General features: G+C 38.5%; 1 protein-coding gene across 2 annotated transcripts in view; it reads right to left on the bottom strand.

The window, feature by feature from the left end:
* The window catches only part of LOC137062758 (CXADR-like membrane protein), a 123854-nt gene that overhangs the window by 23092 nt on the left and 87303 nt on the right, over positions 1-13459 (bottom strand). For both annotated transcript variants that reach the window (XM_067433657.1, XM_067433658.1), the window contains exon 2: positions 2504-2661. In XM_067433657.1, coding sequence (XP_067289758.1) covers positions 2504-2661 — 158 coding nt within the window. The remainder of the gene's footprint in view (positions 1-2503; positions 2662-13459) is intronic.

Below are 13459 nucleotides of genomic sequence, written 5' to 3'. Positions count from 1 at the left end.
ATGAGGGAGACGTGCAAAATATGCACTGGTGAGGGGTCTCCAGGACAGGTTTGGGAACCACTGGGATAGTTCATCCAAAAATGAATCCTTCAAGCCATCCTAAGTGTATTCTTTTTTCAGACGAATACAATCAGTTATATTTAAAAATGTCTTGGCTATTCCAAGCTTTAAAATGGGAGTGGTTTTGCGTAGCCAGACCTTTAGACTGACGGCAGAACTCTGGACTCTATCGCAGCTTTTATTGGCTTAGACATGCAATGCAACCAATCACAGTTTGATTTGTTCCATGTCATGTTTAGGGGCATGAAGTCAATGTCCCTATAATAACAGACCGGTGTGCATCTGAACTATTCATTCAAGAATGTTGTGCAAGTTTACTGCAACAACGGAGCCGCAATTTCCACATACTTTTGTAAATCCAGAATTTAATTGATCCTGGTAAGCGCTCATTGTCACGGTTTTAAACACGGCGGCGTTCTTCTTCCACAAGGGAGTTTGGCATATGGGGATTTGTTTTTCAGGCAGAATGTTAAAGAACTCAACACACACGTCTCACAGACATCCTGTAGAATTCAACAGATGATGACTTCAAAACTCCTGAAGTGTTTCCAGATAAGTGTGCCATATGCATCAGATTTTCAGCCAACAGTCTGAGGCTGAGACTATAAGGGCAGTGAATAGCAGCCAAAAATTTGAAGACCAAAAAAGTGTATCCATACATTATAAAAGTAATCCACACAGCTCCGTCCATATACGGAGCACCATTCGCATTCAGCTTAAGAAGAAAGTAATGCCTCTCGCACGTCATTACGCTTACGCCATGTCTAGCATCATCGTCGCTCCAGTTACAACTTTTCTGTAAGTAGAATACAGAAGGCGGTCCACCGGAAGCTAGATATTTTTCTTACACAATCCCATCGATTTGCTTCAGAAGGTCTTTATTAACCCCCTGGAACCGCATGGATTACTTTTATAATAGATGGATGCACTTTTGTGGTCTTGAAATGTTGGGCTGCCATTATAAAGCTCGGAAGAGCCAGGACATTTTTAATATAACTCGGATTGTATTAGTTTGATAGAAGAATGTCATATACATCTGGGATGGCTTGAGGGCGAGTAACTTATGGGGTAATTTTCATTTTTTAGATAAACTTTAATATAGAAAACAGTTATTCTAAATTATATTATTACACACAATTGCTGTTTTACTGTATTTTTGCTGAACTAACTGCAGCCTTGGAGGGACTCTTAAAGGGATAGTTCACACAAAAATCCAAACCTCTATAAGTTTTTTTTTTTCTGTTAAAGATAAAAAGATATTTTGAACAATGTTGGTAATCAAAGAGTTTTCAGTAGCCACTGACTTCGTTATAGGGCCAGATTTACTAAACAGGGCAAATTAGTGTGAGAGCGCAATTTCCCAAAAGTCAGGGGAGAAAGTTCTGCGGGTGATCTACAGGCAAATGAAAGAACACATACACAGACAGATCATTTCCATAATGACAAATGCTGTCTATCAAGAGCAGTGCAAATTAACATCTGGTTTAGTTGGGCAGTAAATAATTGTGCAAACACCAGTAAATTCACTAGCGCAAACCTTAGTAAATCAATTTGCATGATTCATTTAAATACTCTCCTGTCATAAATTTTGCGTCTGAAAGGGAAACTCCTACAAATGCATATGCAATAAGGCCAGAATAACAAAAAATAACCCTGTCTATGGCTTTTCAGCGCTATTTTGTTCACTGCGTGTCTTTAGTAAATCCTGACAGTAGTTTTTTAACACCAAAAGAGGTTTTGCGCTGATGTAAGCTAAAAGTAAATCTGGCCCATATCATTTTTTCCCTAACCCCTACTATGGAAGCCAATGGCTACCAACAACTGTTTAGTAGCCAACATTCTTCAAAATATCTGAAGACACATACAGTTTTCATTTTTGCCTGAACTATCCACTACGATTTGGGTGAAGAAGCTAAAACCCACCTAAAAGTTTGAATTGATGGTGGAACTAAAGTGTTTGAAAGACATTTCCAAAAATGTTCACCTAAGCAGAACAAAAACTCACCCCAAAATATCTTCCTGTCATTAAAAGGCAACATGCCATTTAGAAAAATAGCTCTAAAATGTTTCGTCACTGGCAGGAAGTTCAATCGGCAAAAGGTTTGACCTCTTCTTGTCAGATATATTGTGTCAGGAAGGACCTAAGGGAGCAGCTTGAGCCGCGGCCAGATTAAAATGTAAAATTTGTCCTCGGGCCAATTCCACATCATTAGGTCATAAAAGTAATTGTTGAGGGGTGATACGAGGCAAACCAGTGATTTATTAAAAGAGAGCGTTTTTTTACAGTACTGATTGCGGCACCAGTTGATGGTGCGGTTTACAGAAAGAAAACCCTTCCCATCATCGCAGCAAAAAGCACTGCACTGCAGATCTGTGAATGTGGCGAAGGCCAGCATCAGCAGTGCAATGTCGCAGTGGCGGGAGATCAGACGCGCGCGCTCACCACTGTCTGCCGTGAGCTGGATTTATGCAGCATCCATTCAATGTCCAGCAGGGAAATGTCGGCTTGCCACAGCTGATGGTGGCAAGGCAGCGTGGCATTGTCTCCGACCACTCGCTTCATCTCCGTCTGGCCATTTGCCTGAAGCACACTCAGCAATACTGTGGAGAGAGAGACAAAAAGAGAGAAGGAAGCATTAAGGCCTGATGCCAGGGAGAAGGATAGGACAGAAGGGCTTTAGTTGGCTTTACTGCAGGATGCAGAGGTAGATTGGGGGTTTAGAGAGGGACATCAGGGATATCATGCGACTGATCCACTGCGCTCACACACACACACGGGCGCAGCGGCACGGCTCTCATCCAGCGCAGAGAGGAGATGATACAGACTAGAGGCCAGAGGCTCCATAGAGACAATCATTGTTATACTCTCAGATAAATTCCTGGAATTGGACAACGGTTTAACAGCTGAATAGGAAATCATCATGATAACACAAGGGAGGGAAAAGACTATTAGTGATTGGTAAAGATGAAGAAGGCCGTGCTTCTCAATTTATTGAAGTTGAAGCATGGTGTCAAGAAAAGTCACATGTATCTACTTAAAGCAGCTTCACACTAATAAACAGAACAATAACATACATTTAATCAAATATGAGACTAATTCAAATTCTGCTGCAAAGCAGCTCTACAAAGACGATAGTGCCATTGTTCAGCTCAGCTGATCCAGTTCAGTTCAATAGTTGTAGGTTCATCAATTATGAAAGGAGTTCGATTCAGCTATAAAGCAGCTCTACAGAAGACAAAAGTGTTGTTATTCAGCTCAGTTTAGTTCAATGTTGATTCAGGTCGGTAACATTGTCGATGTTGCAGAATTCATCAATTATGAAATGATGTCGACTCAGCTATAAAGCAGCTCAGCAGAAAACAAGGGGTGTCATCATCCAGCTCAATTCAAGTTTTTTTCTCATCCAATAGTGTCAGTACTGTCAATTGCATAATATTACTGATTATTATAGGCAATATTTGAACAATCTAAGCGCAAAAGGGTTGCCCCTAAGTCTCGTAATGGGTGTTTGGGGCATACACTCTAAAAATGGCTGGGTTAAAAACAACCCAATTTGCTGCCCAACGCTGGGTAAATATTGGACAGAACACATGCTAGGTTAAATTAACCCAGTGGCATTTTAACCCAGCAAGCTGGCCTGTTGAGAGAACCCAAAATGTAGTCAATTTTTTTTTTTACCATTGATGGATTTGCTATTCTGGGTTATTCTTGCTGGGTTGTTCTTAAAAAAATCTCCTGTGCATTAGCCTACTGTAAAACTAGACAATCATGAAAGAACAAATGAAGAATGCATGTTTAGTCTGTTAAAACAATAATTTTTATTGCTTGACAAATGGTACAATACACAAATGTGTTAAAATTGGCAACAATGACAACTACAAACCTAATATATTCTGTCAATTTATTCACGTTTAAATCAAACTTTTATTTTGACGGGTTGCCGTGACTTTTTTTGAGTCTCTGTGTTCATGACATGACACGCGCCCCCGTCATTCACACAGAGACGCAAAACATGGAAGAGTAATATTTAAATAGTATTTAATATACACAGACACTGGTATATATTCGGCTACAGTCTGGAGCCCTGCGTGACGCGACTGAACGCAGCTGACCGAATATAGTCTAACGTTACTTGTGAGTCGATGCTATACAGATATACAGATCTGTATGCTATTCGTCACATTTTTGGTACCGAAGTAACGTTACCGGTACTTGCGACATCCCTACATACAACCATGTTTAATTTTTGTAAGGGGATCAATCATGGTGTAATCACAAACTGTATTAATCTATCGTCTCACATGCCGACCTAAACTATCACGAGTTAGTTACATTGCATCGGATTCTGAGGTAAAACTTTTGTCGTCTTAACGTCATGCAAGATAGAATTGTTGCTACGAAGAAGAAGGAAAAAAAACTATAACTATGCTAATTAAAATGATTATTAATGAAAACATATGAACTTATCTTAAAACATCTGCAACCAGTGGCTGTGTCTTTTGCATTGTCCTTTCAAAATGACAGTTTGGGAGGGAATTTAAACTAATCAAGGCGGGAAGCACGTGAAACAACCAAGCGCTGGGTAGAATCAACCAAGCATTGCAACCCAGCAGGTTTAACCCAACGACTGGAAATTTGAAACTACCCAGTGGTGTTTAAAATGTGATCAAATAAACCAACAAAAAAATTACCCAACAGTCTTAACCCAGCATTTTGGGTTAAAAAACAGGGACGTGCACAGGGGGGTTGCTCAGGTTGCCCGGGCAACTGCCCATATGCCCTTCTCGACTCACGTTGCCCTTCCGAGGTGGAAAAAAATAAATAAAAATATCGTACAATGGATGCAGAATTTCACGTAGGCCTAGATACAAAAAAAAAAAAACGCAAAGCCTCGTTCACTTCCATATTCGGGTACCCGCCCGAAAGTGAAAGTCAAGCAATTGCTTGGGGCACCGAGCTGGCCTGGGGCCTCAAGACAGCGACAGGTTAAGAATAAAATGCAACGACAAACTGCTTGAGCGCCCCTTTGATAGTCAATGCAGTAAAGTGCATTGACACTGTTATCGGAATCCCCCTCAGGGGGGCCCTCTCAGTCGTCGCTGACAACAGCCACCCAACCACGCAATCTCTGCTGCCGGCAAAATACAAAACCTCCTCGGCGATCATGAAGCGGAATTATGCTTTAGGAAGCCAGAAAAGAAAAAAGAGAAAAAACAAGATAGTGGTAAGTGATAAATTACACTATATAAAATAGCTTTATTTGTACAAAAATGGTGTAATTTTGCAGCAGGTAGGCTAGCAAAAATATGTTTATGTTAGCTAACGTTACCTGCCTGGCAAATGCTGCTTGTAACGAACAGTTAGTGCAACTTTTTTTTTCGAACGGATGGAATATGGTTACTTACTGTAATATGTTTTTTTTAACGGGATAAGGAAGAAGCAGATCTGTTCCAGAATAACTGTTTATCGTATTTAATGACATAAAATTGCTATAGCTTTGTAATAGGTTTTGATGAAAGTGGCATAGCATGCTATACTAACTATTTTTATGCTATGCATAAATAACCTGGAATAGTTAATATAGCATTAACTATTATTATAAAGATTATTTAACCAGAAAGAGGCAGAGGAACATGATTTTTTTCATAGCTTATCTTAATGTGCTAGTGTCGGGATATTTGGTAGTAACAGTTTATGCAAATATGATATTATTTACATATTAGTAATTATCATTATAGTTACCAATGGATGTTGAACAGTTACTTTATTCGGTGTGGCAATTTTTACACTGTTGCATTTTGAAGTACAGTATCAGGACAACCCACATGTTTTACTGTTACTGTTTATTTAACAGGTATTATAGTCATCTGTTGCAACTTCATAATAACCATCCCGATAATGTTTATAGACAGTTTACAAACCAACTAGTAACCCTTAACAAAGTGTTAGGAATATTTGGTCTGTCTATCTATGTAATGTTTATAGATGTTTTAAAAATGGTTTCTTAAAGTTTTACAAACATTTTTTAATCATTACCCGTTTATCTATGTAGAAAGTTAGCCATGTCCATTTTGCTTGGGGCCCCCAAAATCCTTCTAACCGCCTTGGCTGAGCCTGCATGAGCGGCACTAGAAGGAGATTGTCGCCGTTGTCGGGTGAGACTTAACGTTGTCGGAAAGGTATAACAAATGGACGATCATAAACTGTTGATGGCAGTTAAATTAATATTGTCTTTTTTTATTAGACTATTGATATTGACTGGTTTGAGTTCTTTATTGGTATAGGCAAGGGAAATGGCCTCAAACGCACCAAAATGCAGGAAATCACATCTACGAAATAAAAAAAATTTTTGGGGGAGAAACCCCCAGACCCCCCTGCAAAAAAATAGCCCCACCTATAATATTTTTCCTGAGCAGAACATAAATACCACTAGGGGGCATTGAAATAATAATGATAATGGCAATAACAATAATATGTAATTGGACAGATCATGAGGGGTGGGGGTGGGGTGGGTGGTTTCGGTTGGGGTGGGGGGGTTCCCTTTTTTAGGTCAGAGCAACTGCCCCTCAAAAATCCTGTGCACGTCCCTGTTAAAAAATAACCCAGCACTATTTAGAGTGTAACATGCAATAAACCAATCAGAGTCTCATCATCCATTCCCTTTAAAAGCCAGTTGTGCTCAAGTCAAGTCACCTTTATATAGCCTTTATATATTTATATAGCGCTTTTTACAATGCTGATTGTTTCAAAGCAGCTTCACAGAGTTAACAGGAAAATATTGCAACAGAATTTGATTTAGCTGTACAGCCGCTCTAGAGAATAGCGACAATGTGGGCAGATCAGTAATTTAGCTGATATAGTTAAAGATGCACTATGTAGTATTTTTTGCAGTAAAATATCCAAAAACCACTAGGCCGGTGTTATATATTTTGTACCTACAATATCCCAAATGTTTCCAACTATTTGTATATTATGAGAAAATTGCTATTTTAACTAAGGACTGGGACGTTTCAGCACAGCATCATAGGAAGTCGCCTGTCAATTGCGTCATAGCTGCGCTACCGTCGGTTTCGGGTTTTATTTTGGCAGGAGCGCTTTACTCTTAGCAGTGTGAACAATTGAACGCATGGAGTAATGTCATAACATCATTTTCAACACACTTAAATGTATCTATTACGATAAACAGAGCTGCATTACCTCATAATCATAACCGGAAGAGCGGATCAGTGCAGGCGCCCAGCAAATGTGTCCCGTCCCGTCATAATAAAAGTCCTCACGAAGCGTGTTTGTATAACAATCGTTCCAGCAGCTGTGCTCAGGTCCACAACACTCGGTCCTGCTCTGCTTCACACTACAGTAACGTTAATAACCGCATCCAAGAACATGATTTCTGCCCGAGTCCTATTTTCCACCAGCTGTGAGGTGAAGACCACATGTCCCAAGATACTGCGCTCACACTTTGCGTCATCAAACTATGCATTTGTTTTGAATAGGCGACCCCTAGTGGACGGAAAGTTGCATAGTGCACCTAATTTAACAATTACATTTATTTGGATATTTAGATGAAATTGTAGTGACCCCAACTGAGCACACCAAGCCAACGTCATGGCAGAATTTGCTAGTGGAAAAAATAAACGCTTCTCTAGCGAGGAAACGGATCTGCTCGTCCAATGACGCCTGCTTGCTCGTCATTACTGCAAATAGGTTGGCTAATTCTGATACATGCAATAAATATTCATTATGACATGTAGGCATTTTTATATTTATGTACATAATAATAATAATTTGTACATAATAGTCCTTTAATTTTTCATATTTAAATATGGAAAATATGAGTGTATAGGCGCATATTACTAACACACTCTTTAAATAATAAACACACAAAAAAAATGACATTGACTTTAGACCTGGTTTTTGTTGGTCAGTGGCGCAGTCGTTTTCAGTTCCTTAAAATATCAACACGCCAACAATGCGCCTTAACACACCTCGTTTTTAGACAAGCTCCCCCATGGGCACACAAATGGGTGCAAATAAATTTGGTATTTAAACAACAGGACGTTAAAATGATAACTGCGGCAGCCTGTATGGTAGGGCCCTGAGGGTCAGATTTACTAAATAGGGCAAATTAGTGTGATCTACTGACGACGTGCAAATTAAAAAACACAGACACAGACGGATCGTTTCCATAATGACCAGCACAATCTACCCGTTAACGTCTGGTTTAAGGTTTTGGGGCGTTAAAGGAACTGTTTGTAAGAAATGTATTTCAATTAATCATAAAATGGCCCTGATATGTCACTACACATTAAGAAATCATGTTAATTTCAAATACTTATATCACTGACAACAGTAGTCCGGGCAGGATATTGTCATTTAAAAGTTGTTGTTGCAGCCCTCAACTGATGTTGATGTTGACATGTTGTGTTTTGGCCTGAAGCTCCACCCTCCACCTATCGACCAATCACAAAGTCAGTAGTGTTTCAGCATCCAAGATGCCAGATCTGCTCTAGTTAGCACAGCTGCAGCTACAAACGTTCCTGCTGGATCATGCAGCCTCTAAAACATATATGAAATTAATTAACCTTAAAACATAAGGTTAACCTCTAAAACATATATGAAACTGGTGGGAGGATTCGGCTATGGCATCGTCCCGTCTTTTAGTCTGTGTGTGTTGTTCAATTCGCAGCGGCGCCGAGCAGAGTGCACGTCAGAAGCAGAGGTGTGTGTGTAAATCTGAGCCTCATTGGTCTGTCACCGCTCCTCAAAGTCAAAATATTTGAGAAAACCAATCAAATCAGAGTAAAGGCGGGCTTTATGTTCACACAGAAACTGCTTAGGCTGAGCGCACATTTTAGCAGCTCGACGTCAAGTGAGAGTAAGCAGCTAAACTAAACATTCATGTTTGACAGTTAGAAATATTAAACAAAAGACAAAAATATTCAGGCAAATTCATAAACTTTTGTCTAATTTCGCCATTTTAAATTGCAAATATGCCTATGTCATTCATAATGTAGGGCTAAATAACGAACAAGAAATATTAAGCCATTTTCATCAGATTAGGCATAAGATTCATAATGAATGTGTATATATTGAAAATTAATATCATTCCATTTGTAACCTTTAGTAAACAAAACAAAAAACTCATCTTTTTCAGCCTGTATTGGGCATACGATTAGTAATGAATGTGAGCATATTGTGAATTAATTTAATAAACTTAAAACTTTAATAAACAGTAAATTAATGTGTCTAAGAAAATTATTCATAAAACATATAAATATCAGTATGTTAATATGTAAACCATATGTTTACTTTCTTCACTGACGGAAATAGATAAACTATATCAGTCAAATCTCAGCGTTATGAGGGGAAGAGACAGGGCAAGATAAAAACTGAGAAAAAGAGATGTGGAGATAAAGAAAGGCCCTGGCGCTAGTACATTGACGAGTACAAACCTTTGTAAATCACCTCACATGATTAATTTATATACTGTACCCCCATAAATGTTGTGCCTGAAAGGAAACTTCTACAATGGGAGATGCTAAAACCGCAAAAATTACCGTCCACGCCTTTTCAGCGCAAATTTGTCCTGCGTGTCTGTAAATCCTGACAGTAGTTTTGTGAAGCCAAAAGAGGTTTTGCGCTATGCCAAACTCCTTCAGGTGACAGAAATAGAGAAAAAAAAAACAAAGCTCAAGTTCTCCTCTGGCCAAATGAACGAACGTGGTCACATTTTGTCGCAAAAACTGATTTGCGGGCGTATGGAATCTGTGCTAATCTGTGTTACAACCCCAATTTCCTCCATTCCAAACCATCACAGCCTCCCAGCGTTTCCCATCACGATACATTTTCCACTCATCAAGCGATAAAATGCAGAGAGTGGACGTCCCACGGCGCTGCTACTGTACTTTAACACCATTTGCGTTTGAACTTCTCTACATTAACACAGGGAGGCAGCTAAATGAAGGCCAAGCTAATTAATTCCCAGCATGCATTCTGAACGCAGAAACAATGCCCACACAGCCAGATGACAAGCAGACAACTCTACACCTCAGCCGTATGCAACACCCTTATGCTTGGATAATCCTGATAATGTGAGACGTATCATCAAATATCTTTGCTTTGGGCAATGATCAGAAATGAGCACACTGTGTACTGCTTTATAAAAATAGATAGCGTGAATGATTTAAATAAAATTATTTCACATGTTTAATTCAGATTAGGGTAAGTGTCTTCACTTCTTGCAGACTAATCAAATAATAGTCAAGAAGATGGTTCATATCATTTCTGGTTCATTTGTCCGTCTAGAAATAGAACCATAGCAGCAGTAGCACATTTTTGGCAAATCTAGTAATTACTGCAGTTGAAAATGTGCATGGATAGAGCATACTACTTTTAAATGAACAGTGTTGCATGACATTTCAAACATATTCAAATTGCCAAATCTTTTCAAATAAAAAAACAAATCATCCCACTAATCAAGAATGTTGACTTGGAAACAGGGATTTTAGAAAAAACACAAATTACTACGTTGGCAGACTAAATGTTACTTATCATTATTAAGCTAAATTTGTCTCAAGTTCTATCACTGTAATTATAAGAAAATATCGCCTTAATTAAAATCAAAATATTGCTAACTATCTGAACGACCAACGTGATCTCATGAAAATACTTTTTTTTTTTTTTTTTTACGTAAAGTGTGATTCTACTACACGTACATTTACTAACGTTTTCACACACAATAAAACGTACAATACTGACTTATTAACAGCACTAAAATGTACAATATTGACGTATTGACAGCACTAAAATGTAAATTAACGACGTTAATGTGTAAGCAGCCAGCCACCGGCTCCCATAAATCGTGGCATTAATATTGTTTATTTTATATCCAATAGTCACATCAATACATGTTTTCAGTCACATTTATTAAATGCATTTTACTAAGTTAATCAACCTAATATAAAATAACAGAAATATAAAATAACATTTTGCTCTCGTGACATCACTACAAACTCATTTCGGGTGACTAGATAATGTTAAAAGAAGACTGAAATTTAAAACCGTCAGATGAATAACATTCTTGCCAACCATTTTGTAGTATTCAGCTTGTTGTTTGCTGAGACATAAAAAGGCATTTTCTCCTATTCAGCAACTGGCGATCACAAGATACACCAAAACACAACATCAATTCACAAAACGCAACACTTTATTCGTTTGCTGTAATCCAAATCGTTAGAATCCATATGTTTGCGAGAAACAAATCCAAAATTGAGCCCGGTGATCTTCATCTCCATTAGTCTTCATCTCCTCTCAGTAGCGTAACGGCAAACATCAAATCTCGCGCTCGTGAATTCAAATTTAAAAAACGCGCCCTCATGAAGCGTTACGACATGATTTACGGCAGTGGCATCGAACGCTTATTGGCTCTCGCCTGCTTCGTCACAGATTTTGACATGCCGTGTTTCAGTCGATTTGTATTTGAAATGGGAAACGCGCAACTTCACTGAGAGAAGCCGGATTAATATTTTCATTGATTAATAGCTAAGCTAACATTCTGCTCTGTACCTCATACAAAACTATTAACGTTATATACCACCAGAGAGGACTGCGACTGCAACATTTCTTCATTTGAACTACTTTTGGTACCGCTTTTGACATTTTTGCAATAAATAAATTATTGTGAGTACACTGGTCTGTCTGTTATGCTTTGATTTATAACAGTACGTTGTTTTAATAAATGCTAATGGGTAGGTTTAGGGGTAAGTGTAGGATTAGCCGTTCAAAATATTTTTTAAATGCTATATTGTTACCAAAATCGTCATTTTCCAACGTTTTACCTTTTATTTTCTTTATATTCTGTATTAAATTGGTAGGTTTAGGTTTTGGGTAGTGTTAAGGGATCGTAGATTAATCAATAAAATGGTCAAAGGGAAATTATATAGATATCTTTATGATATAACAAAACAAAAAAAAATGTTTTTACCAGAATAAAGTTTTGTATTCTTAAAATAAAAAGTTTTGATGATGGATTCGTAAATATTTTACGTTTTTTAGCTGTAAAAATGTAGTAATACTACGTTTAAATGTTGCAAATACGTCTATATTTTACATTTTAGCACTTCTCCAAACGTACTAAGACGTACGTTTAGTCTCTTTGAAAGTAACGTATTAATACCTACGTATTAAGGGTGAGACCAGGCTGGAACGACACAGGTGGAACATTTCGTTTTCTCCTCTTAATGTGGGATGGCATCGTAAATGTGATATTTTAAGAACATCAAAGAGACTTTTTTGACTGTTCATTCAGCAAAAGCGTCTATTTCGATATTAAATGGGTTAAAATGCAGGCCAGCTAGAATGGGTTCTGATGGAGGCAGGTGAATTCTGCAGGCAACAGCATTCATTTAATATGGGACACATTACAGATGATCAGGTTGTTCTTCAAAAGAAATGATACGATCAGATAAATCCTCATCTGCATGGCCTTTCGGTGTTGTTGAAATCCGTCTTTGAAACACACTGAAATCATGGAGATCTGGGATTTACTGCCTTGAAGTTGAGATTAAGATAATGTGATTTACAAAGGTTTTCAAAAAAAAAAAAAAAAAGTCAAAAAAAGTGTGCAGCTATGTTCAGAACAATATACTTCCATACAACTCGTACTGTATTCACAGAATACCTCGATATTTGCCAAAAAACATTTTACATATACTCTGATCAGGCATAACATTATGACAGCTGAAGTAAATAACACTGATTATCTCTTCATTACGGCACCTGTTAGTGGATGGGATATATAAGGCCGCAAATTAACATTTTGTCCTCAATGTTGATGTGTTAGAGGTGGTCCCGGTCTGCAGTGGTCAGTAGCTATCAAAAGGGGCCCAAGGAAGGAATAGTGGTGAACTAGCGACAGGGTCATGGGTGGCCAAGGCTCTTTGATGCACATGGGGTTTAAAGGCTGGCACTTGTGAGGAATCTAAGAAAACCTTAGGTCCTGCCATCCATGTGGATGTTACTATGACACGTACCCCCTACCTAGGAAATTGTGCACACCATGTATACCCTTTCATGGAAATATGGGCTGAGGCCTCTTTCAGCAGAATAATGCACTCTGCCACAAAGCAAAGGAATGGTTTGAGGAGCACAACAACGATTTGGCCTACGAATTCCTCAGATCTCAATCCAATCGAGCATCTTTGGGATGTGCTGAACAAACAAGTCCGATCCATGGAGGCCCCACCTTCCAACTTACAGGACATAAAGGATATGCTGCTAACATCTTGGTGGCAAAATTACCATCCAAAACCTTTCAGCGCTAATTTATCACTGCGTCTCTATAAATCCTGACAGTAGTTCAAACTCCATCAGGTGACAGAAATAGTGGGGGGAAAAGCT

This window comes from Pseudorasbora parva, chromosome 23 (assembly GCF_024679245.1).
Source record: "Pseudorasbora parva isolate DD20220531a chromosome 23, ASM2467924v1, whole genome shotgun sequence".
In the NCBI taxonomy this organism is placed as follows: domain Eukaryota; kingdom Metazoa; phylum Chordata; class Actinopteri; order Cypriniformes; family Gobionidae; genus Pseudorasbora; species Pseudorasbora parva.
This window is presented reverse-complemented; position numbering and strand designations above follow the sequence as displayed.